This window comes from Triturus cristatus, chromosome 7 (assembly GCF_964204655.1).
Source record: "Triturus cristatus chromosome 7, aTriCri1.1, whole genome shotgun sequence".
NCBI lineage: Eukaryota > Metazoa > Chordata > Amphibia > Caudata > Salamandridae > Triturus > Triturus cristatus.
This window is the reverse complement of record NC_140590.1, coordinates 1,533,725,701-1,533,752,639: the sequence shown is the minus strand read 5'-3', so window position 1 is coordinate 1,533,752,639 and position 26,939 is coordinate 1,533,725,701. Positions and strand designations below refer to the sequence as shown.

Below are 26,939 nucleotides of genomic sequence, written 5' to 3'. Positions count from 1 at the left end.
AAGGTTTTAGAAAACATTCACATTCAATTAATGATGTCATCAGTGATGTCATTTGAGATGTCATCTGTGATGTCACTGACCATGACATGAGTGATGTAATATGTGAGGTCATATGCAGTGCATTGTGGGGGCGTTAGTTAGCTCAGGCAACTATAACTGCTCACTTTTTATGGTTTTGTGCTTGTGAAATCTGAGCCTAACTATAACGTCCTTGTAACCTTTGTTTTTTTTAGTGAATTTCTTAGTTTTTTTTAACTCTACTTCCAAATTGTAATGTCCCTGTAACCATTGTTTTTTTCAGTGAAGGTCTGCACTTTTTTTAATGTTATTTCCTAACTATACACGGACTTTAGTGGGTGTGTAAGTGTCTGAGAGAGTCTGTAAGTTGGCCTGAGACTGTCTCAGTGGGTCTATCAGTGGGTGTGACACTGCTGAGTGGGTCGGTGTTTGAGCGAGTGTATATTTTGTTTAAAAAAAAAAAAAACGTGGCCAGAATTCCCGAATCCGGACCATCGCAGCAGATTCGCGAATTCTTGCACATGGAAAAATAAATTGTTCTGGGGTGTGTTCTGGCCCATCAGGGGTCCCCCAAAGGCCACTATATTGCACCCATGGGGTCAGGGTACCTATACCCTGACACCCTTCTACTACATTGCATCTCAATTTTTGCAGCTGGGGACCATTGCTCTATATCTAAAATGGTGGCAGCCACTTTCTACACAGGTTGCGGCAAGCCAATCACAGCTTTGCTGTTGCCATTTGGATTCGCTACGTACCGCGTTGGATTTGCAAAGAATTTGTGCCTCTAGATATACCAATTTGTTTTCCCTTTAATATCTCAAACACTACTGAACAGATTTACACCAAATCACAAAAAGCATGCTATTTGGAACATAATCTAGCTTTCTGCCTAATTTGGTGTAATTAGAATTCAGTGGTTAGGGCTGTAGTCGTGTCTAAAATCACTGAGAATTAAAAATTGAAACACACTTTTTTTGGCAGCCCCTTTTTCTCGGCCCACTCTTGATGAATCACCTCAAAACCTTCCTTGCACAGCTAGACAAAGTGTGACACTTTTTTGGGAATGTTTTTTGAAGATTCGTCAAACGGTGCCAAAGTCATATGCAAGTCAAAAAATACTTTTCTGATGGAAACTAGGTCCTAACTTTACCTACTGAAGCATTTCGTCCTGTGGATGATTAGATCTTTTATGAACGCCACACACCTGCTGTAGACTTATTTCAAAACTACAGTTGTTTGTGACAAACTTTCTTGGAGAAGCTATTTGCTTTAATAAAGTTAAAGGGAAATTGTTATTGTTGAAACAAAGTAAAAAGCACTTTCTTTCCCTTGATTAACAAGGGAACCATTTTATGAAGGATATTTATATTGCATTTAAGCTTGCTCTTTCTCTACTTTGCATCGAAATGATATTGTATTGAAAATAAGGTCTTTTGTATAATTATAAAAACATGCCCTTATCTGGCAGCAACATTTGAATTATCATTTTCTGTTCACATGTGTTAACTCAATAGTTCCACAGATTGTGCATCCCTAGTTCTGAATGCACAATTTTCCGTTAGTGTTCACCTACACATTTATTACGTTTTGAGCTTCATCTCTTACTTTATCTATTTTATCTTGTCCTGAGTCCTTTGAATTAACTGAAATTATTGATTTTTGTCTTGAACAGATGTAACTAGCTTCCAACAAAGTTGAAATGTAATCACATTGCATTTATTCTTAGTATCACTTTTACTTCTGTTATGTCTTTCAGTATTTACCTCTATTTTCTTTACTAATAACCCACTGTTTATGAACAGAAAATAAGTATTATGAAAGGCTAACTAGTTCTGTTTTTTTTCTTCTTCTTAATAGGACTTTTTTACTGAGCTCTTTTAGAATACTAAAATGAGTTGCTTTGAGTCAGTAGTGTGTGTAATCTCCATCGACTAGTAGGCAACGGCTAAATGGTAGGAATATAAAAAATAAGCTGTCAGAAGTTCCTCATTCTGCAGGAAAGTTCAAATTGGAAAAACAGCCAAGAAAAGGAGAAGGTTTGGGTGGATAGGGGTAGCCGGCAGAGAGGTGTTGTCTGTCAGAATAAGATAACCATAGTGTGGAAAATTCATAAGCAGTCATTGAAATGTGATGAATACCCCAGTCTTCAACCTCTTTATCAGCGATTGAGTGACGTGAATGCTCGATAATCCTGTCTACTTAATGTATTCACATTATGTCATGGCACAGCATCAACTGGTTCTAGTAACACATACAGGAATGGCTTGATTTTGTGACTTAAAGCCCCAGAACTGCTTGATGCCATGATAGCTTTGTATAGCTCAGTGTAAAGACCACTGTATTTTAATTTTCTCTCTTATTGCCAAAGGTTCGTCAGGCTGCCTTCCAATCCTTGGGTCCATTTATTTCTACCTTTGCTAACCCATCCAGTGCTGGCCTTTATATCAAGGAGGATGGTACACTCAGCATACGCCCATCTTCAGAAGACATACTGACTTCTTCCAACTCTAGTGAAAATAGTGTTGTTGATTCCAGCAGGTAAAAAAAACTCTGTAGGGAATGGAAATGCCAGAGAACCTACTCTATCTAATAATACTTCTTGCACTGTATATATATTGCATGCTATTAAGAACAGAGGCATTGTTACAATACCAGCACCTTGTTTTGGCAAAATAGCTCAGGAACCCAGCCTTCTGTCTGTGAATTTGCAGGTAACAATCTTGGCAGAGCAGATTCATGTGGCTGATGAAACGAGAGATAGCCAGTTGGGTAATTGCACTTATTAGGACCATATGTGAAACATTCAGAGCCGGATTGCTAATAAGAACTCAGCATTCGCAGACTGACTGTCATGATATGCTGGCTAAGGAAGCATTCTGTGCCTACCACCAAGTTCCTCTCTTGTGTGCTGATGTGCTCTGCATCCCCATCTCTTTATTCTTTTTTTCTCTTCCCCAAATTTGAGTGGTGTATCAGTAGTCCAAAACTCAAATAGAACTGCTCCTGTTACTTGTGGTGCAGATCCCGTGCATTGATTAAAGGAAGATCTTTCTCACTTTAAAGGTTCTCCATTTCATCTCCACATCTCACTTCGCTCAAGTGCAGAACAAAGCCCAGTAGCCATAGAATAAAGGGAAAAGAGTGGTTTGGTTATTCTTCTCTACTTCTGTGGTACTGAACTGCTTTCCTTTACCTTTTGACAATGGATCCACTTCTCCCTTCCAGTGAGACACAAGTACAATGTCTAAATCACAGTTTTTTTCCCCATTAGGTCTGGGTGACTATTTGTTTTCTTTCTGCTAATTGGGTAGAGAATCCTAACATATGCGCAGCTTTGCCTCAATGTGATTTAGGGGAGTTTGTCAGAGTTTAGAATATCAGCCACACCTTTTTTGGTTTATATGTTTACATCTTTTGGCTCCGGTCACTGGAAGTGAATATTTTTAAATGCGTGACTGTCTGAGGGATTCATGATTCCACTTGTATTTTATTTTTTTGCAGGCCTGCATGTTTTCACAGTTGTTCTTCCGCTTGCTAGACCCTTGAGTACATAGTCTGGTACTGTTATCATTGTTAACACTGTTAACATTAGTTTTCTGTTTCCAACATGTTAATTTGACTCAGTCGGCTTCAACATGACACATTTCTAAACTGTCTCAAGAGGTTACAGTTACTCTATAAGCTGCCATGTTTGTTCATTGTGTGTCCCCTCCCCATATTGACCATTGTCGTCCATGTTGACATTAATCTTTTAATGGACTCTCTTTAATACAGTGGATGCGATATCAAATTATAACACATTATATGTAGGTTAGACCTCATTAGTGCCAGCTAGCATAATAAATGTGTCCTCAGTTCTTTGAGAGCTTTAGATCAGCTTTGTTTTCGTAAGTATATGCTATTGTAGTCTAGTCTCTGCTTATTGTGTACTTGCAGTGCAGAGGAGGTTGTCAAATCCCAGGCCCACCAAGCAGCTGAGGTGCCACCAATTGAGAAAAATGGCCCACAGTCTTCGGAGTCAACGAACATGGACATGAAAGTTGAAAGAGTGACCTCCTCTGATGGCGGAAGCACAGATGGATTGCCTTGTAGTGATCATACATCAGCACCGGAAATCAGGGGGACTGGAGAGTGTCCTGGACCTGGAAAGAACAGCTCTGATTCCATTTCTAATCATTGCAAGGATGTTTTTAACTCTTTCCTTTACTGGCGCTCCCCTTTACCGGATATTAGCCAGGATTTGAAGTTGCTTCAGACAGATGGTGAAAAGGACGATGAAGAGCAAGATAACACCCAGTCCGCAGCCCTCTGCAATGCATATGCAGCCAGCAGTGAGATTAGAAAGGTCCTGGAAAGTTTAAAAGAGCACATGGATGACCCAGATGTTCAAGGTAATGCAGTGAGTAATGAAATAAGGGCAAGTAGATGGCACACTGAACCAGCCTGTAAGGTTAATAAGGCACCACTCTTCATTAAGGGGTACCGTAGGTGCAAAATTTCACCACAGAGCATCCTGCTTTGGAGACAAGAGGGTCACTGAGCAGAAGAGGAAATGTTAAGTCACTAGCTAAAAGGAGAATAAATTATAAAAGTACAATGCAACAGAGGTTAACCCATCCCATAATAGAAATTGAGTGCAAAATAAAGGAGTGAATGAAGACACATTTCAGTCAGAGATGGGTTTGCCTAACTGATATCAAATTTGGGTGCCCTCTTTTAAGATTATACTGCAATTAACACCTACTTAACAGTATAAAGGGCTCCAAGAATGTATTTGCTACTTCATTATAGAAGAACCTAAAAAGCAACTTTAATGTTTAAGCTCTGCCTGTTTGTTATGATGAGTTGGCATGCCAGCACATATGGTTCTAGTTTGTAACCCTGAAGGCATATTTTTGGCTTAAAACACTATACATTCTACATAATAAACATAGATGGCTTTTTTCATTTGTTGTGTTGCTACAATTGTGGCAAATGGCATTAAATGCCACAGTGTTGGTGTTTGAGTAATCATGTATGAAGCCATTAATGGTTTTTGAATGGAGGCAGAACCCTTAACTTTTCACGACTTCACATCTAGTGTCTTACTTTCCTCTCCATAATATTGCTTGTACCTCTGGAAGTCTTTCAAAATAGGACAGAACTACTGATGTATGAAATCGTTGTAAAAACATTACTCTTTTTTTACCCTATGTATATTACAGCTCAGGTCCAGGTACTGACTGCAGCATTGCGGGCTGCTCAACTAGATTCAGTGAATGACAATGAAACAAGAAGCACTGAGAAGACTACGATGGCGCTGCCGCAGGAAGCACCCTCTGTTAAAGATGAAAACAAAAACATTCCTGCCTCGCCCCAGTCTCCTGAGAAAGCCTCTGAGGTCTCAAAGGCCTGCTCATTTCAGAGCATAGTGAGTATTTCAAGCCAGTGACTTGCACCATGTTTCACTTCATGACCAGATATCTACCGTATGATGTGCCAAGTTTGCATGTTCCCCCATACAGTGCATTATTATTCACTGCCAGGCCATTGCTTTTGACATGTGTTATGATCCAAGGTTCTCAGAAAGGTGAACTTTTTAGACATGATGGCTCAACAATCAGTTTAAATGTTAGTAGGCCATACGTATTTTGTCTTATCCAAGCGTCTCTACTAGAGAGAAGAATTTCACAATCTGAGATTTCAGGGCTGTAACTAGACCAGTGTATAGCTAAGAATTAACAGTGTAATTTAGATCAGTGGCGTCTTGTGTACGACATTGTGTCCATAGTTATAAGTCGTACCACATTAGGACTAGAAGGATGTATGTCGGCATATGTGCCACTTTTTGAAGGGTAGTGTACTTGCATGCCACTTAAGCTCTTATTCAGTTGCAGCATAATGATAAATACTGGTGCTGCTTTGTGAATGGTAGTAGCCCTGTGGATTTGGTTAACATTGGGGGCAGTATCTCCATTAACTCTCCATTCAAAGCTTCATTTGGTCTTTTTTACACATAAAAATCGTGTTATTCCTTGTATTCCACTCAAAATATACTAAAGCTTTGATTTTCTACAAACCTTGTTAAGCCATTAGTTTGCACGAAAAGCAGTTCATATACATCATTGTCTATACAGTATTCTGATTGCTGTTTTGCCTGGAAAAGTGCACACTGTGTGAAGTAGTATATTCTTATTCTGCTTTTGGTGCATTTGCTTGTCTTGTGCTTTAAAGTGTCTCACTGATGTGTGCTAGCTACTGTCCTTGAAGCTGAGCCTCATAATGTGGCACTAGTGTCAGACCCACCAACAGAAGTTATAATTGGAGCCAGTTAACTGGATCACATACTACTGTTTTTTTGTGGGTGTAGAAATGGATGAGCACTAGTAAAGAGGAGATTCACTCTGTTCATGAAGGTTGAGATTGATGCTGCCAAAGAATGTTGGAATATAAACCTGACGTTTTATTTAGAATTCTCCAAATGAACTGCTGCAACTATGCATTGATTTTCAGGTCAACTCACAGGAGATGGTCTGTGATTAAATTGACTACTTGGTTCCATCTTCTGGTGTTAGAATTGAGGCAAAGATTATTCCCTTCACTGCAGATTTTTGGCTGTACCCAAAAATTGCGCTCTGTCTTTAGGGAGCCAGGTCTTTACCTGAATTCACCCAACACACTACAACCTGCCCTTTAATGTTACTAGTACTGGTTTTAATCTGGCTGCACTAGAAATGTAAAAAAATATCAATCTGCTGCCGCACCTCTATGGAGGTTGACAAAATGTTTACCTAAGTGTTGCGCATTGTTTTAGATTTTTTTTTTGTTTTACAGGACTCCCAAGAGGAAATGAATACAGCAAATGAATCGATGCTAGAAGACTGCACAGACCTGTTATTTGAAGATGAGAAATCTAAACTACAGGTAAAACTAAATATTACTTTGATCACACAAGTTAATCCATAAGGGAGACCAGCGCTTCCAATTACAGCATCAGAAAAGTTTAGTCTCAAAACTCCAAAACTTCTTAATAAATGAGTTTGCCAAAGACATTTTGAGTGCACTCCATACCTTGTCCAGCGGTCGGACCTACCAGTATCCTTTACCTTAGTAAAACGCTCAAGTGCTCCTCGGATAATTCGGAGAGTGCGGCTTTCTTTGATCATTCAAGCTATAGTGTACTCTTCTGGAATATGGCAGGTTTGCGCAACAAAGTAGTTAACCTAGACTGGTTTACTTAGGTTTCTAAGTTTTACATCTTTTGCCCACCCTTTCCATCTCAACAGATTCAGAACTTTCCACCAACCAGCCATGCTAGAGCTAAAGGTGGCTTGTGTATTTATATTTCCAACATTTTGCCACTTCCGAAATAATTGTCTGGTCTACATAAAATTTTAACCAGATAATCGTGTTGGAACTTTCACAACAATTTAATTGTGTTCTGGTTAATTATTACAATAACCATGACTCTAGGGAAGTTTTGACTGTATTAAATCAGTTAAATAACAATCTTATGTTTCTACAGCAGTGAGCGTCAAAGGAATACATAATAGTATGGGGTGATGAATTTAATATTCGTCTGTGCCCCCACACCCCAAAAGGGTATGTGGTATGATGGACATTCGATGTGGTGATGATCAAACACGTTATGCACTCAGAATATGGCAACAAGGTAAACGAGATGATCTATGAACACGACGTTGCTTATGCTAATGAAATATGTACCCCTGTAGTTCCCTTCGATTGCAATTTCAATGGTAGGGGCACCCACATGGCAATTGATTATATTCTTTCATCTCCTACTGCACAGCGTTTTCTCACCAATTTTACTACGCATTGGATCGCCTTTAGTGATCATTATCCTCAGAGTGCGCATTTTAACTTTCGTTCTTGGTTGAAAAATGCACCCATGGATAGAGTATGTGCAGGGAACATCGAAATAGCTTCTAGCAATGGTCTTTCCTTACGCTGGTCGAAGGTCAACGTGACTGACTTTTTAAGTAAACTGTTGCCAAGTTTAGGTATGGCTTTGATAACTGCTTGGATGAGACAGCCAACCGTACAATTGTTTTTTGTGCTTTCGTAAACATCTCTACGGGGATTAAAGATCTCTTGTGAGATGGGAACCTTCCAAGTACACCTCCTAAGCAAGGATGGTTTGATTCACATTGTTCCAAGGTGCATACAAATCCTAAAGCTGCCCTTCACAAAACTCCTAGGTGTACCAGTGAAGTGCAGAAGTGCAGGTAGGAATTTAGACTTGCCTTAAAGCAAAGGAAATGTGCCTTAAAGGCAGAGTCCTGGGAGGCCCTTATTGCGGCTAGTTCAGCCAGTGATTTCTCACCCTTCTGGCTTGTTGTAAATTCGGCCGTCTTGAAAGACGAGGAGGCACCATGATTGGAAGTAGCTATCACCGAAGCGGAGTGGGTTGCACACTTCTCTTAAATTTACTCCAAACCTATTCTGCAGCTGCCACAGCAGGTGGCCTCCCTAGGAACTCACAGGGTGGAACCATGAACTAACCTGAGGTTCTCCCTTGATGAAGTTAACAGGTCTCTCATGCGCAGTAAAGGCAGTAAGACTTCCGGCATGCATGAAATTCTGGTTGATCTGTATAAAGAGAATGCTTCATTATGGGGGCCTATTTTAACAATTGTGCTTAGAGCATGCTGTAGTGTGGGGCCTTTGAATACCTAGCTGGATTCTTTAATTCTCCCTATTTACAAAAAAGGTGATAGTGATGATCCTTCATGCCACCGGCCGATCCCCTTACTTGACTCCCTGGTTAAGGTCGTCGGCAGGATAATACTGGGCAGGTTGGAGGAGTGGGCTGAAAACAGAGATACTGTCGGACACTCAATATGGTTTCCGCAGGGGCATAGTGACAATTGAACAGTGTTTAAATTTGAATTTGTTAATTAGCAAATATACACTGGGAAAGGACATCTCTTCCTGGCATTTATGTTCGACTGCGTCATCCACGCTAAATTGAGGTCTATTTTAGAGGACCTAGAGTAGATCCCACTATAATCACGTTCTTACAGGACATGTACTTGGGCAGCAGAGCTAGAGTGCCCCAGGGGATAAAGAGCAAATGCAAGTTGTTGTTCACTGCGGAGGGAGGTGAGGCATGGATGTCTCCTTGCCCCCTTGTTTACCCTATACCTCAACAATCTTGGTTATGCATTGGTTGAGGGATGCAGGCACCGCCCCCACATTGAACAGCGTCCGCTTCCAGCCTTCCTCTACACAATCGATGCCATGCTTAAGGCCCTTACCTCATTGGCCTTCAGCCCTTACTGATGTCTTTTACAAAGTTCATATAAGACCTGGAATTAACAACCAATTTGACTAAAACCTTTGTAATGAAGTGCGAGAAGGGCAATGTGAAATATCGAGATCTATTTGTTAATAACACGAAACTGAGTGTTCGAGGCATATGAGCTGCGGATTATACACTGTGCATAGATCGCCATCTGGTGTTGGGCCCGGATGTTTGCAGTTTGTTTTTCCTCTTGGAAAGTCTTTGGAAGTCACGAGGTATGTGACTCCTCCTTTGGATCGTATTGCGCATGGGTTTCGGCTCCATCCTCAGATTGTTTTTTTCCGCCATCGGGCTCGGATGTGTTCTTCGCGCTCTGGTTCCGAAGAGTTTCCAGTTGTTCTGATCGGCGCGCAATCCTCCCCTTTCCGCGGTATTGTTTTCGATCGCGATCTCCACACTCTACGCGACTCGAAGTCTTCGATTCCGGTCGTTGGCGAAGGCCTTCGGGCCTACCTAAGCTCCGGTCCTGGCTGATGGAAAGGACTCCATTTAAGAAGTGTCCTTGATGTGGGTCCAAATTTCCCCACACCGATCTCCATGAGGTGTGCAACCTTTGCCTCTCCCCAGAACACGAGGCTCGAGACTGTCCGGCGTGCAAATCCTTCCGGTCGAAGAAGACCATTCGAGACCGAAGGGCGAGGAGGACCATGGCACACACGTCGACAGCGATCCCCGACGACATCTTCGGAGAAGGCATCGATGTTCCAGAAGAGCAGCACACCGAAGAGGACCTCGTCAGCGCCTCCGAAGCTGACGACTCAGATGTCGAGGACATCACTCCGGCACAGAAGGACGTGAGTACTAACATCCACCCCCACCCTCGACGGCATCGAAAAAGGCTTTGGTCACGCCTACGCCCTCGGGCCTAGGCACGACCAAAGATATTGCTTCCCATACCTCGCCTTCGAGCCCAGTTAAGAAGCCCATCAAGCCTTCTGGCGTCTCGGGCTCGAGCCAGCCTGCCGTCGGTGCTGGAAAAGAAAATGGCCTCCTCCTTGCCGAGCTCCACACCGAAACACTCGGCGCCGAAGACAAGCACCGGCTCCTCGGTACCGACACTGTCCCCGGAGCCGAACAAAAAATCCAAAGCCCTCGACACCCACACCTCGAAGCCGAAAGTCATCTCGGAGCCGAGGAAACAACCAGCCATCTCTAAGCCGCACAGTTCAAAACAACGAACCGATGCCGACTCCAAGAATAAAAAACCTACAGCTCCGACGCCTTCGGCGCCGACGGATCGGCCACTCACTGAGGAACTATTTCGGCCTGATCCACTACAAAAAACACTTGTCAAAGACCCTAAGACTGGACATTTGATGCTCAGCATCAAAAAGAGACCGCTGGTCAAGTCTGCCCCAGGTCCACCTCCAAAGAGGAAAGACTTTGCTACCTCCCCTTTGAGAATACCTTCACCCCCTCCCCCTCCTCCACCTCCTCCTTCCCCCACGCCCTCTCCGGATGAGGATGTCTACGATGACACAGGGGACGAGCCCCATGACCAACCCACAGGGGACTCCACTCCTACAGGCTCCCCAGACCCATGGGACGACTATAACATTCCAGACGTCCCTAACGTCCCGCAGGACGACCTTTACCCTTCAAGACCATCCCCCCCCCCCCCCCCCCGAAAGACACAATGGGGTTTAACCAACTACTCCATAGGGCTGCACACTACCACGGAGTTGATCTCCATACTGACCTCGTGGAGGAGGACTTCCTCCTAGATACCTTTGACACAACACACAGGGCCACTTCCATCCTGCCCATGCTTAAAGGGGTTATCAAGCACGCGCCGGAGGTCTTTAAAGACCCGGTCAGGGCCAGGGTCATCAACCCTCGCATCGAGAAGAAGTATAAGGCCGCCCCTACAGACCCCACCTACATCAGAGGGCCAGCACCACTAGACTCCCTAGTAGTGTCCACTGCAAGAAAGCGTGCAAACTCCCAGGCATCAGACGAGGCACCAACACCTGATAAGGAGTCCAAACTCCTAGACGCCTCTGGCAAGCGCACTGCATCCCAGGCTGCCAACATATGGTGCATCGCAAACACACAAGCGCTTTAGGCAAGATATGACAGGGCACATTATGATGAACTGGAAGCCATAATGCAACACCTCCCTGACAAATACAAAAATCATCACCAACACCTCCATTCGCTGCGCCCTAGATGTTGCTGACACCGCCTCTAGGGCAATTAACACCAGCGTCGTCCTCCGTATGCATGCCTGGCTACGAATTTCAGGTTTCAAACCCGAGGTGCAGGCTTCCACCTCTTTGACCAGGAACATCTGTTCGGCCCAAACGTTGTCAATGCCCTGGAAAAAATTTAAAAAGACACAGATACTGCGAAGTCTATGGGAGCCTTACAGTCGCACCCTCCCAGGCGCTCCTTTCGCCGCTCTTCCTTTCGAAGCACCTCCAGAGGCTACTCCTCCGACAGCGCTTCCACTTCCTATAAAGCCCCTACCCAATCCACCTTCACTAGGGGTTACCAAAGAGGCTTCTACAGGGGTAACAATAATAAAGGCAGAGGCAAAACTAACACCTCCCGCTCTGCCTCCACCCCTACCCAATGACTTCCCTCCACTCCCCCCAGACCATCCCACTCCGGTCGGGGGCAGACTCCACAATATCTTTCCTGTCTGGACTACTATCACCTCAGACAAATGGGTAACACAAATAATTTGGTCAGGCTACTGCCTTGAACTAACATCTACCCCCCCAAACATTCCACCCAAACAACGCCCAAAGTCACAGGAACATTTGTCACTTCTAAAGTAGGAGGTAATCTCCCTCCTACAAAAGAGTGCGATAGAACTAGTTCCTACCCACCAACAAAATATGGGAGTTTACTCCCTATATTTTCTCATACCAAAAAGGGACGACACTCTAAGGCCCATCCTGGACCTCAGACCCCTAAATCACTATATACACTCAGACCATTTCCACATGGTCACACTCCACCAGGTACTTCCCCTGCTCTCCCAAAACGACTTCCTTGCCACCCTAGACCTCAAGGACGCCTATTTCCACATTCCTGTTCACAAGGCTCACAGAAAGTTTCTCAGATTTGTAGTGGACGGTCAACACTACCAGTTCAAAGTGCTCCCATTCAGAGTCACAACAGCACCGCAAGTGTTTACCAAGTGCCTAGCGGTAGTAGCAGCACACCTGCGAAGACAACACATCCACGTCTTCCCATACCTAGACGACTGGCTAATAAAAGCCAGCTCATACAACCAGTGTGTACAACACACTCACGTCACTATCCAGCTACTTCACGAACTGGGCTTCACAGTAAACCACACAAAGTCCCATCTGCAACCGTCCCGTGTAAAACAATACCTCGGTGCCACCATAGACACCTCAAAAGTGCTAGCCTACCCCAGTCCTGCCAGGATAGCAAGCATTCAGGCTCTACGTGCAAAATTTCACCCGGAACACTCTCTTCCAGCTCGAGTGTTCATGCAACTTATAGGAATGATGGCCTCTTGCATATTCATGGTACCTCACGCAAGACTCCAGATGCGTTCTCTCCAAGAGTGCTTAGCGCGCCAATGGAACCAGGCCCAGGGTCAATTGACAGATCTGGTGTTGGTAGACGGTCGCGCCCATCGCTCTCTGCAGTGGTGGACCTCCAAAAACCTTTCCAAAGGGCGACCATTCCTGGACCCGGTTCCCCAGATAGTACTGACAGCGATCGCATCGGCTGGGGAGCTCACCTACTACATCACACCACTCAAGGCAGGTGGACACCTCAACAAAAGTTACTCCACATCAACCATCTAGAGTTACTTGCCATATTCTTAGCCTTAAAGGCTTTTCAAACACATGTCTCAGGCAAGGCCGTCCTAGTCCGCACAGACAACATGACAGCCATGTACTATATACAGAAACAAGGCGGCACACACTCTCCGCAGCGCTCTCAGCTAGCACAGAGCATATGGAGATGGGCCATAACCCAAAACATCTTTCTCCTAGCCCAACATGTCCCAGGAGTCCTAAACACTATGGCCGATCTGCTGAGCAGACAAACACAACAGATCCATGAGTGGGAACTCCATCCACAAGTTCTTCACCCCTACTTTCAAATGTGGGGGCATCCACAGATAGACCTCTTCGCCACCCACGAAAACGCCAAATGCCCAAACTTCGCCGCCAGGTATCCACACCCATTGTCCAAAGGCAATGCGATATGGATGAACTGGTCTGGCAGATTTGCGTACGGTTTTCCGTCTCTCCCACTCATTCAACTAGTGGTACGCAAACTACAGCAACACTCCCTCACTCTCATCCTAGTAGCTCCAACTTGGGCCAGACAACCGTGGTACACCACACTGCTGGAAATATCTTTAGTACCGCACCAAAAGTTACACCTCTCTCCAAGCCTCTTAACCCAGAACCATGGAGAGATCAGGCACCCGGACCCAGCTCAGCTCAACCTTGCGATCTGGCTCCAGAAATCCTAGAATTCGGTTATCTTAATCTTCCCCCTGACTGTATGAATGTCATTAGAGAAGCTAGACGACCTACCGCTAGAGCTTGCTACGCAGCCAAGTGGAAATGTTTCGTGATCTGTTGTCACAACAATAACTTCAATCCCCTAGATGTGTCCATTCAACACATCATAGGCTATTTACTACACCTACAAAGATGCAACCTAGCCTACACGTCTATTAGACTGCACCTTGCAGCCATAACAGCTTATCTACAAAACAGGCAACATATATCACTCTTTCGAGTACCTGCCATAAAAGCCTTCATGGAAGGCCTCAAGAATAATTCCCCCCAGAGTGCCACCCTCACCTGTGTGGAACCTAAACATCGTTCTCACAAGACTAATGGGGCCTCCCTTTGAACCTCTACACAAATGTGAACTTCAATTCCTAACATGGAAAACTGCTTTTCTTGTAGCCATTACTTCCCTCAGAAGGGTCAGTGAGATGCAAGCACTCACCATTCAAGAACCCTTTCTGCAAATGCACCATAACAAGGTAGTTCTCCACACTAATCCTAAATTCCTCCCTAAAGTCATTTCTCCCTCTCACCTAAACCAATCTGTGGAACTGCCCATATTCTTCTCACAGCCACAGACCATTGCAGAAAGAGCTCTCCACACACTAGATGTCAAACGAGCCTTACTCTACTACATCGAGAGAACACAACCTTTTCGTAAGACCAAACAGCTCTTCGTGTCTTTCTCACCACCACACAAAGGCAACCCCATCTCCAAATCTGGGATAGCTAGGTGGATTGTTAAATGCATACAGATTTGCTACCACAAAGCAAAACGAATGCTATCTGTTCCCCCCTAAAGCCCACTCTACACGTAAGATAGGGGCTTACATGGCATTTTTAGGGAACATCCCCTTAGATGATATCTGCAAAGCAGCTACATGGTCTACACCACACACTTTCACTAAACACTATTGTGTGGATTTGCAAACTAAGCAACAAGCTAGAGTGGGCCAGGCAGTACTCAAAACATTGTTTCAAACCACTGCAACAGATACTGGTGGTCGCTGCTAGGAGCGAGTACTGCTATATAATCTATGCACAGTGTGTAATCTACAGCTCATATGCCTCGAATGGCAAATGCTACTTACCAGTATGCATCTGTTCTTGGCATGTAGCGCTGCAGATCTACACACGCCCACCCGCCTCCCTGGCTACCTTTATCTGTTCCAGTTTATCTTATTTAGATACAGCACACATGGGCATCTTCACTACTTATTACTATGCTCCATCATTTCCCTGCTGGCGAAAAACAATCTGAGGATGGAGCCGAAGCCCATGCGCAAAACGATCGAAAAGAGGAGTCACATACCTCGTGACTTCCAAGGACTTTCCAAGAGGAAAAACAACTGCAAACATCCGGGCCCAACACCAGATGGCTATCTATGCACAGTGTGTAGATCTGCAACTCTACATGCCAAGAACAGATGCATAAGTAGCATTTGCCTTTCTTACAGCTCTTGGTATCCTTCTCTTCCTGATCTGTCGAATCTGAGTTCTTGGTGTCAGGGTTGCCACCTAAATACTCAATTTAGCGGCATTACATGGAGTAACAGGTAGTAGCCAATGGACTACTTACCTTTAGGGTGCCTACACCCTCTATATGACCACTTCATGTAGGAAGTGGGCATAACCCTGACCCAGAAAGCCGGATTCCGCCAAAACTTAGAATGGTGGAATTTTAAACGTCATGTTCACTTAAGATTGCCCACCTTAGGGGTAGTTCTATCGTGAGAGGGGGCATGCCTCTTGACTGATAATTTTCCTGTCTGTCCTGGTGCCAAATTGGGCAGGGGGTGGCATTTCCCCTGTTTGGGGAAGCCTTGGGTTGCATTGCTGAGGCAGTGGAGGCCTTTGACGCCTCCTGCCTTGATATGCTGATCACTTAGCCATCCTGCTTGGAGGAGGTGACAACACCTCTGGCAAGAGCAGGCATTGTTACTGCCTCAGAGAGCATGGGATCTCACCTGCAGGGGGTCAGAAACCTGTCAGTTGTGGGAGGCTGATCTACACCAGTCAACAAGCACTCTAGTAGTTGGTAGGTTTTCAGGGGCCATGATTTATTATGATTTATTAATACATGCCCTATGGGTGCATGTATTAATAAATCAATCACTGGAATCAGTGTTGGTTTATCAATACGAGATGCTTGATACCAAAGATCTCTAGTTTTGTGAGCCATCATGTAGCTGGGGAACTCTTAAACACCAGTGCCCAGTACCTGTTCTTAAAATGGATTACTTATTAACTTGTAATATCCAACCTGATTTGGATATCATAGGGGCATTTCTGCTCATGCAGATATGTTCACACATGCAGTGTAGTGCACCCTGCCTTAGAGATGTAATGCCTGCTCTAGGGGTGACATACTTGTATTGCATGCAGTGTCTGCAGGTATGGCACACCTGTGTGCCATGTCTTGTCTTCACTTTTCTCTGCACCAAGGCACGCAGCCTGCTATGGCAGTTTGCATGTTGGAGCTCAGGAGTCCCTTAGGGTGGCACAATACATGCCACTGCCCTTTCGGTATCTGCCTTAGCCTCTTTTCCCTAGATACCAGGGGTACCATTCACTAGGGACTTACAAGGGCTGCTAAAGGTATTGACAATTGGGGAAACAATTGTACAGTTTAGGGAAACATCTGGCACCAGGGACCTGGATAAGAGGAACCCAGTGCACTTCTGTCAAAATTGATACCAGGCAAAACGTGGGGGTGACCATGTCAAAAAGGGGCACTTTACTAAACAACACCTCCCCAAATGAAAAAGAATGAGACTAACCTTTCCCAAGAGAGTCTTCATCGTCTAAATGGGAAAACCTGGAAAGGCCATCTGCATTGCCATGGTCAGTCCCAGGTCTGTGTTCCACTCAAGTCCATATACCCTGTTGAGAGATGGTCTACCTTAGCAATTTGGAGTTTCCACCTTTCATCTGTATTAGCCATCTGAGAGGCCTGTGGTCGGTTTGGACAAGGAAGTGAGTACCAAACAGGTATTGCCTCAGCCTCTTAAATGACCAAACCACAGCAATGGTGCTCCAACACGTTTCTCTGTGGAGTAACCTCCTGCTAATGAAAGCAACAGGCCCGTCATGTCCATCATTGATCTGGGAAAGGATCGCTCCAATCCATGTTCATAGGCATCTGTCTGCACTATGAACTGCTTGGAATAATCTGAAGCTTTAAAAATGGGTGGTGAGCACATTGCTTCTTTCAGTGTATCAAAGCCTTTTGACAGCTCAATGTCCAGTTTATCATCTTTGGCATCTTCTTTGAGGTAAGTTCTGTGAGGGGTGCCACAATGGTCCCATACCCCTTCACAAACCGCCCATAGTACCCAGTACAGCCATGGCATGCCCTGACTTGGGTTTGTGTTGTTGAAGCTTCCCAGCCCGAAATTGTATGGATCTTGGGCTGTAAAGGTGGAACTTAGTCTCTACCTACAAAGTGTCCAAGTATACAGCTGTGCCCTGCCCTATCATGCATTTGCTTGCCTTGATAGTGAGGCCTGCAGCTTGCAGAGCTTTCAGGACCTACCCAAGATTGATCAGGTGATCCTACTAAGTGGAACTATAGATAGCAATATTGGTGAGAGATGCTGCACGAAACATTCTAATCCAGCGAGGACTCGATTCACCAGCCTCTGGAAGGTGGCAGGGGCATTCTTGAACCCAAAGGGCACAACAGCGAACTTACAGTGCCCATCTGGGGTGGAGAACTCTGATTTCTCTTTTGCTCCTTGGGTCAGACCAGTCTGCCAGTACCCTGATGTCACATCAAAGGTACTGAGATATTAGGCTGCCCCCCAACCTGTCAATCAGCCCATCAGCTCTAGGAATTGGGTGTGCATCTGTGTTGGTTACTGCATTGAGGCCCTATAAGTCTACACAAAACCTCAGCTCTGGTTTTCCATCCTTGGAATGAGGTTTGAGGACTATCACAACTGGGCTGGTTCAGGGGCTCTCAGAGGGTTCATTGACTCCCAAATCCAGCATCTTGCTGACTTTAACTCTGATGCTCTCCTTAACTTGATCAGACTGTCTATATATTTTGTTTTTGACAGGGCTATTGTCTCCAGTGTCCACTTCATGGGTACACCAGGTAATCTGACCAGCGGTTAGGGAGAAGAGTTCAGCATACTGCTCCAGGACTTGCCTGCAGTCAGCGGGCAGAGAGGGTGTGTAAGGAGCTGGCTCTGTATTTACTATTCCAAAGTAAGGTATAGTGTGCACAGAGTCCAGTAGATCCCCAGAGGTATAGCAGAGGCTAAAGTAGATAATACCTTACTCTCTTTTGTGGTAGTGTGGTTGAGCAGGCAGGCTTATCAGAGGGTAGTGTTAAGCATTTGTTGTACGTACTCGGGCAAGAAATTATGCCGCACACTCAGACTGAATCAAGACCAATTGTTTGTATAAACAGTTGTTATTTTATGTTCATTACTAGAACCAATATTTACTCAGTGGCAGGTAAGTGATACTTTAAATACAATCCTTTTCAAGATACAGTGTGTAAAGATTTTGTTGTAGCATACAAATTGCTTTGCAGTCAAGAAAATGGGTTGTAAGCTCTTCAGAATACTTATAATTACTTAAGATTACTTTTTAGTTGCTTTTCTACTCTTGCACAAAACAAACTAATCATATAGTATGAGCACTATAGTACATTACCAAGTGGGTTAACTCTTTTGAAGACACTAAGCTACTTTTGTGCAGTACAAAACAGGTTCAACACCGAACATTTTTCAGAGAAAACCACCATACAATCCTATGGAGAAAAACAAAGTGTTAGGTTTGCAGGTAAGTAAACTGTTTTGGTATCTGAGTTTTGGGGGGTAGAACCAAGGTTCAGTTCAGTACTCAAGGCGCACCACCAGCGGCACGGGGTGGCCAGGTGCAGAGTGCAAGGGTGCCAATGTTAGCCAATGGGGCTAAGGAGCACTTCGATTGGTGGCTCCTCATGTGCTGGCCACGCGGTTTTGGGAGGCAAGGGCAGAGGGGGTCGCAGATCTAGAGATAACAAAAGTTATGGAGGGATGACCAAAAGGAACCATTAGTGAAGTCGCCATTGGAGGTAACGAGGCACACAAAGGAGCTACGTAATCTTGTATTAGATTTTAAAATGCTTTTATAGAGTAAACAATTTGTGCTGTGTGTGATTTTCTTGGAAAGCAGAAAGCTTTGTGCTGTTTTTCTCCAGTTAGGAGAACAAACATGCTTTGCAGTTGCAACTCATTAAGCAACAGAGGGGTTAGCTATGTTAAGTTCTCTGCTCCTTCTTAGATAAGAGCTCAAACATAAGCCCCGCCCTTCTCATAAATAAGGGGAATGGTATCTCCATTTTACAAACACCCTGAGGCCAGGTTACAAATACCAAGCATTTGCAAATATGAGAAGCTGCAATGGTGGGTCACAAGGCGATATATCTGCCTCCATCGGCGTCATGCGAGATCTAAAATAGTGAGGGGTCTCCGGCCATCCCGACTTGTGCCGTACACTAGACAAACTCCAATGTTGATCTGCCCCTATCTGAAGGTCAAGCCTTCTACTGAGCCACCTCAGCAAACTTTTGCATTACCGATTTCGCTCAACCACGGTACACTGCGGTGGAACTTTGATTACAATTGTGCCATAATAATATGTAGGTTTTACTGCCAACTGGACCACTGTCTTTAGTGATCCCCACAGGTCAATCAAGTTTTGTTTTTGTTTTAGGTAATATGTATTATCACTTTGAATTCTGAGAGTCGTAGTTTTACGTTCATTATACAAATTAGTTGAAAAGGGGCAGCATGCCAGGTGTGGTTGAATAACATGGCAAGCCCGGCTTACGCTGTCTTGGAGGGGAGGGGTTCAACACCTTCTTGTGCAGACCTACTGCAGTTTTCATATTAAATCCACCTTCTGGAACATTACAACAAATTATTAAAAAAGATACAATTATTTAAATTAACGTTTTCAAATTTTCGATTAAGAAGCAAGGCCGGAGGGTGAGGCGGTTTATGGCAGGCTGCATAGGCAGCAGTTCAGGGACACCTGAGCATGCCTGAGTGATGCCAGGACAGGCCACAGGGGGTAACCTTGCAGTCAGCAGGGACACCCTAGCAGGCACATTGATGCATCAGATTACATACAGTCAATGTCACCAGGCTTGGCTTTCTTTCTGCAGCCCTTTGTAATGTGACAGCTCAGCCCGCTTGATCCGGTAGATTCAAACACTACAAGTAGCAGAATGCACTGCATTGTTAAATATAAACCTGGGGCTAGAGTATTGCGCCCTTCAAGGCACGAAGTCACCCAGGTACAGTACAGAGGATGCTCGAGCAGGCATATGGCATCTCAGTAAAGGCAGACAGTACATGAACAGTTAGGAGGGATTCCAGTGGGATGGGTGGGCATGTTATAGCAGGAAGCAAGGATAATGGACCAAGCAACAGGGATAATGGACCAAGCAACAGGGATAATAGTCCAAGATGACATACTCAAGCATGTAAGGAGAGTAACCGATGAGGCCACAGTAATAGCAGGGCACACAGAGGGGTTAGCACAGCAGGGAACTATGACAGAAGTGTAGAGTACCAGGGAGGGCAATAGAGATGCCAAACCTTTCAGGGGAAACACCCCAGCAGGCAGAAAGGGTAGCAGAGCACGAATATCCAAACAAGGATACCCTTTCAGGCAGACTGTATACCAGAACAGTCAGCAACCGTTCCAGAACGGTCCCTGAATATACCTGCGAAGTCGGTGATATTTAAAAGAGCAGGTAACCGAAGAATTTCGAGCAGGAAGAAAAGATAGCGGAGAAGGCAGCAGGGCACCCAAGTAGGCAGCCAGGCAGAACAGAGTAGACAGGAGTAGAGTCTCAAACAGGCATGGGTCATGCACAACCAGCTAGCAATGATAATACTTTAGCAGGCAGCAAGTAAACCTGAGCACGCACATTGAAACACTGAAGGGATACCTATGCGGGCAGTAAGAGATTCTGAATTAGGCTGTGGACATACCATGTCCACTCAGGGACTGGAGATGCCCAAGTTGGTGACACAGCAACACCCAAGTAGGCAGAGTGGATATCAGAGCAAGCAAGAGTAAAGGCCAGAGAAAAGAGCACAGACGTCCGGGGAAACGCTTGAACAGCCGTGGTGGCAGATAAGGCAACTGGGGTACTCGATGAGGCAATTATAGGGGCGTAGCTTCTAACAGTACAGCAGGTGCAAACGCACCAGAGCCCGCGTGTTTAAAGGGTGCTCTGGGCCCCAATTATGACTGTCTTTCAGCAGCAAACTGTACGTGAGGGAATTTCTCTTGCCTGCATGAGGAAGCATGGCACCTTTGCTACGCCACCAGGTACTGCGGTCCACTACAATACCCAGCAGAGGGAGAGACCAGCGTGTTAAGCGACAATACCATATCAATTTAAGAGGGCACCAGAGCATGCGAAGGCGAGCAGACAGAGAGAAAACTCATAGGTGAAGGGGACAGAGAGAGGGGTAATAGGACACTAAGAGGGATATATAGCAGGCAGAACAAAATCTAAAGGAGGCAATAGAGGGCCTGGCAGTCACGAGGCAACAGAGGAGTCACCAATTAGGAACAAGTGCCTGCATCACGCATGTCTGAGGGGACTGCGAGACGAGGCAAAAGACAGCAATGAAAGGCATGTTTATTCCAGACATATTTATGTGTGGTTATGGTTACACTATGTGATGTGAGAAATATCATGAAACACGAATCATAGATTAAAATCATGAATGCAGCACGTTTGCTTATTGGTTTTCCATGGATCACAGGACAAAAAGAACAGACAGTAAAGAACAAGTGATTGTAAATATAGCTGATGGTTGTTTTCATGAAGCAGTCAGCGGAAGTAGCTGGGAAGGTGGGCCTTTGGCAGGACTAGGCTGTGATGCCCAGGTGGGAGGAGCGGCCATGGCGTGCTCGTTGGATTGGCAACCAAAATGAACAATGAGTGAAATTGCCTGGGAGGGATCCAAGCACACAAAGGAGGGACAATTACAACAAATGCACCAATAAAATGTAGCATTTCCAGTTGGCACGTCAAAGAACCAATGGCAATTGATGGCCATGGTTAAAGTCCATATTGTAGATACAGCATGTCTTTCAGCCAGTGCATGTGTGCTGCCTAGTCTCGACCTAAGAATGGCATCCCTGTTCGCTTGTAATATCCAAGAATCGACTTTGATATCACGCAGCCATATCTGCCCATGCAGATATGGCCACACATGTAGTATAGTGCACTCTGCCTTAGGGCTGTAAGACCTGCGGTAGGGGGTGGCTTACCTGTACTGCATGCAGTGACTGTAGGCATGGCACACAGGAGGTATGCCATGTTGTGTCTTTACTTTTCTCTGCTCCAAGGCACGCAGCCTGCTGTGGCAGTTTGCATTTTGGTCGGGGGTGGGGGGTCCACTAGGGTGGGACAATGCATGCTGCAGCCGCTAGGGACCCTGTTTAGCCTCCTTGCCTGAGGTACCAGGGGTACCATTTAGTAGGGACTTCAAAGGGTTGCTACATTTATTGCCAATCGGGAAAAAAATTGTACTGTTTTAGGTGAAAAGATCTGGCATTGTGGACCTGCTTAGCTGGAACATAGTGCACTTGTGTGATAAATCAGATATCAGGCAAAAAGTGGGGTGACCATGTCAAAAAGGGGCACTTACCTACATGAGGGAAAGCTCAAAGAAGCGGTGGTCTGCACAGCTCAGGATGTTAGATGGTTTTAACATTCTCTACGAAGATGTTTTTCTAAGTCTTGCCTCTCAGCTGATGTTGAAGATTCCTGACAAACAAATGGTGAAACACTGTTACGAGAATGCTGCCTAGGTTGGTGTTAACTGGTGTTGCTGCTCTTGTTTGTACTCAGATTTGCCAATAATTTTCCTTCTAGGATGTTATACCTCAGCCTCTTCTGGACCAGTATTTGTCTATGACTGACCCAGCTCGTGCCCAGACAGTAGACACTGAAATAGCAAAGCACTGTGCATACAGTCTGCCTGGAGTGGCGTTAACGCTAGGAAGACAGAACTGGCATTGCTTGAAGGATACCTATGAAACGCTAGCATCTGATGTGCAGGTTTGGCCTTGATTTTTACTGATTAGAGTGGAATAAACACTTTTCAGTTGATTCGGATAATGAGTACTAAAGCCTACCATAAATGTGGCGTATCTGCTATATTACAGTTAATGCCTTTTCCAACTGCAGTTAACTGTGAAATGCATGCCAGTAAGAGACATTTAAAGAAGTGTTGACAAAGACAAGTATAGTTCTGTAATTAAATTATAACTGATGGGAAAAACTTTATTTAGAGGACAAATAGACAGTGTGCCATGATTGATTAGCTAAGCTTTAATCAGCAGTTCATGAAAACAAATCTTTACCAGTCATACAATGTGAAAGCTGCAAGCCTGCTATTCTACTCTTGCATTAAGTTTCACAAAGCATGTTCATGTGGTTGTTAAGACTCATGTTTGAGGCATGTAGAGCTGTGGATCAAATGCTTTGCATAGCCTGCCGTCTAGTGTTGGGTCTGGATGTTTGCACTTTGTTTTTCTTCGAAAAAGTCTTTTCCAGTCACGAGGTTGGTGACTCCTCCTTTCGGTGATAGTGCGCATAAGCATCGACTCCATTGTTAGATAGTTTTTTCCGCCATCGGGTTCGGATGTGAATTGCGGCTCTCCAGTTCAACACCGTGTCTCGGGTTCCCCCCGATGCGCAATCCACTACCCTCGATGGTATTGTTCTCAATCACATTTCCCATTCTCCGCGTATCGTTTCGAGTCAGTCTTCGTCCGGAAGATTCGTGGAGGGCCGTTTGGCCTACCCACGTCGGGTTCGCTAGGAGTCGATGGAACGGACTCCATTCAAATTCTGTCCTGGGTGTCGCGCTAGGTTTCCGTGCACCGACTTGCACGAAGTGTGCAATCTCTGTCTATCGCCGGAACACAACGAACAAGACTGCGACGTGTGCGATCGTTTCGATCCAAGAAGCCGCTCCATGACCTTCGGGCTCGATGTCACAAAATGCACCAACAAAGCGGCTCCGCACCGGACATCTTCGCTGAAGATTCCGACCAGGAAGAATTCCACGCACAAGGAGCCAAAGAAGAGGGGGAACACATCTCCGTGTCCGAAGCCCACTCCGACATGGAAGAACAAGTGTAAGTGACACCAAGTCAGCGTACTGCGAGTACCCCAACATTTGTTGAAGAAAAAGGCTCCGGTCCTTCCTCTGCTCTCGGGCCAAGGTCGGCACTGAGAAAAAGTTTCGGACGCCCGCCCTCCAGCCTGGCACCAAAACACAAATCAAAGCCTTCCTGCCAAACCAAAACTTTTGGCATCTAAATCGAAGCACGCCGTGGTGGCCATTTCCTCACTACAGAAAAGTAAATCTTCAGAGCCGAAAGCTTCGGAGCCAAAACTTTCTACGCCAAAAAGTACGGTGCCCACAGGGAAAACGACTGTCCCATCCAAAGAGCCTCGTTTCGACGTACCGCCAGCAAACACTGATCCGAAACAAAAAGAACTGGTTATCCATCCATATACTGAAAATGGGTTTACAAGAGGACTACCACATCCCTTTAAAACGCAAGAATGTGGGTACTAACCCTTCTCCTCCTCTAGCTACACCTCCTTCACTCATTGACCCGAATTTGCTCATCACACTGACAAATTCCCCAAAACCTCAATCACCTGATCCACAAGATGAAGGGGATGAAGATAGGCCACACAATACTAATGAACACTGGGAGAACTATAATACAGATCCGATCACAGACAACGATCGGCTCTATACCCTTCCAAACCCTCACCACCTGATGACAACATAGGGTATATTGAGCTACTTAATAGGGCTGTTTAACACCATGGGGTGGAATTACATAAAGAGGCTCTTGAAGAGAATTTTCTATTTGAGACCTTAAGTTCCTCTCTGAGATGAACACAGACACTACCTATGCTTGAGGGAATGCTTAAATATATTATCACGCCCAGAATTGATTAAAAGTACAAGCTAGCACCTACTGACCCCACTTACATCAGGGGTCAACTTCCATTAGACTCCCTTGTAGTCTCCAACCCTCTCAAAAGAGCAAACTCACAAACTACAGGAGATGCCGCTCCTCCTGATAAGGAGTAGAAATTAATTGATGCCTCGGGCAAAAGAATAGCATCGCAAGCAGCCAATCACTGGTGAATTGCAAATGCACAAGCTCTCTTAGCTCGCTAGGACAGAGCTCATTATGATGAGCTAGAAAAATTAATGCAGTTTTTACCCAACGAGCACAAAACCAAAGCCAATGACCTAATTCAGGAGGGGAAATTAATTACCAATACTTCTATTAGGTGCGCCTTAGACACTGTATCCCGCACAGTCAACACCAGTGCGTGTTCAAACCCTAGTTCCAAGCCTCTATTCTGAACCAACCCTTTGATAAAGAGCACCTCTTCGGCCCTACAGTGGACACAGTGGAAGATAAAAAAAGATAGTTTGCAAAATCCATGGGGGCTTTGCAACTCCTTTCCATTCAGGGATCCTTTTGTCGCTCCTTTTACAGGGGTGGCTCCAAAAACACTTCATCAGAGAATCCCTCCTCCTCTTACAAGGGCAATAATCAATCGCTCTCGTCAAGAGGTTACTTTAGAGGAAGATTTAGAGGGAACAACTGCAAGGCAATAGGCAGGGGCAACTCAACACGCACTTCATCAAACAGTGACTTCCTTCACCCCCGATCATTCCACTCCTGTAGGGGGACGTCTCTCCCAATTTCTACCCTTCTGGAATACAATCACCTCAGACAGATGTGTTTTACAAATTATCCAATATGGTTATTGCCTGGAACTTAGACACTCCCCCAAACATTCCTCCAAGATCACACGCAATGTCACAAGAACATCTCAACCTTCTCAAACAAGAAGTTCTCTCTCTGTTACAAAAGCAGCTATAGCACCTGTCACATTAAAATATCAAGGGGCAGGTGTATACTCCCTGTACTTCTTGATTCCCAAAAAAGACGGCTCTCTCAGACCTATACTGGACCTCCGAGACCTAAATCTAATCATCCAACCGGATCACTTTCATATGGTGACACTCCAACAAGTACTCCCGCTCCTTCAGCAAGGCGACTTTCTGTCCAGTTTAAATTTAAAGGACGCCTACTTCCACATCCCGATACACACCGCTCACTGAAAATACCTCAGGTTTGTGGTAGGGGGCAACATTACCAATTCAAAGTACTCCCATTCGGAGTCACTACTGCTCCCAGTGTTCTCACCAAATGCCTAGCAGTAGTCGCAGCTCATCTACGAAGACAACACATTCACGTCTTCCCATACTTACAGGACTGGCTCATAAAAGCAAGCTCTCAAGTAAACTGTCTACGACATACTCACAAAACAGTGCAGCTGCTCCACGATCTTGGATTCTCAGTGAATCTGTCCAAGTCCCATCTCCAACCCTCCAACACGCAAGCGTACTTGGGAGCCACTCTAGATACACAAAAGGCTCTGGCCTATCTCAATACTGCTAGAATCCGCAACATTCAAACTCTAATTTCCCAGTTCCAGCCTCAACTCTCATTGCCAGCTCGAGTGTTCATGCAGTTACTAAGAATAATGGCGTCTTGCATCCTAATAGTCCCTTATGCAAGACTTCAAATGCGTCTCCTTCAGGAATTCTTAGCTCTTCATTGGAATCCGTCTCGGGGTCAGTTATCAGATCTAGTGTTGGTGGACGGCTGCACTCCTCGCTCTCTGCAGTGGGGTAACCCACAAAACCTTTACAAAGGGCGGCCCTTCATCGAACTGGTTCCACAGACAGTGCTAACAGCAGACTCATCTCTCACTGGTTGGGGAGCTCATCTCCAAACTCACACAATTCAGGGCATGTGGAGCCTGCATCAAAAGCACCTTCACATAAATCATCTAGAGCTGATATTTCTAGCGCTCAAAGCCTTTCAAGTTCACCTGGTACGCAAAGCTGTCCTGATACGCACAGACAACATGACAGCAAGGTATTACATACAGAAATGGGGGGGGGGGGGGACACTCTCTCCAACTGTCACAATTAGCACAGACCATCTGGAGG

At 45.1% G+C, this 26,939-nt stretch overlaps 1 protein-coding gene across 3 annotated transcripts in view; it reads left to right on the top strand.

Moving 5' to 3' along the window:
- Positions 1-26,939, top strand: part of LOC146812317 (serine/threonine-protein phosphatase 4 regulatory subunit 1-like) — a 389,023-nt gene that overhangs the window by 319,868 nt on the left and 42,216 nt on the right. For all 3 annotated transcript variants that reach the window (XM_085619300.1, XM_085619299.1, XM_085619298.1), the window contains 5 exons: positions 2,390-2,559; positions 3,958-4,412; positions 5,226-5,431; positions 6,835-6,924; positions 22,745-22,930. In XM_085619300.1, the coding sequence (XP_085475426.1) occupies positions 2,390-2,559; positions 3,958-4,412; positions 5,226-5,431; positions 6,835-6,924; positions 22,745-22,930 (1,107 nt within the window). The remainder of the gene's footprint in view (positions 1-2,389; positions 2,560-3,957; positions 4,413-5,225; positions 5,432-6,834; positions 6,925-22,744; positions 22,931-26,939) is intronic.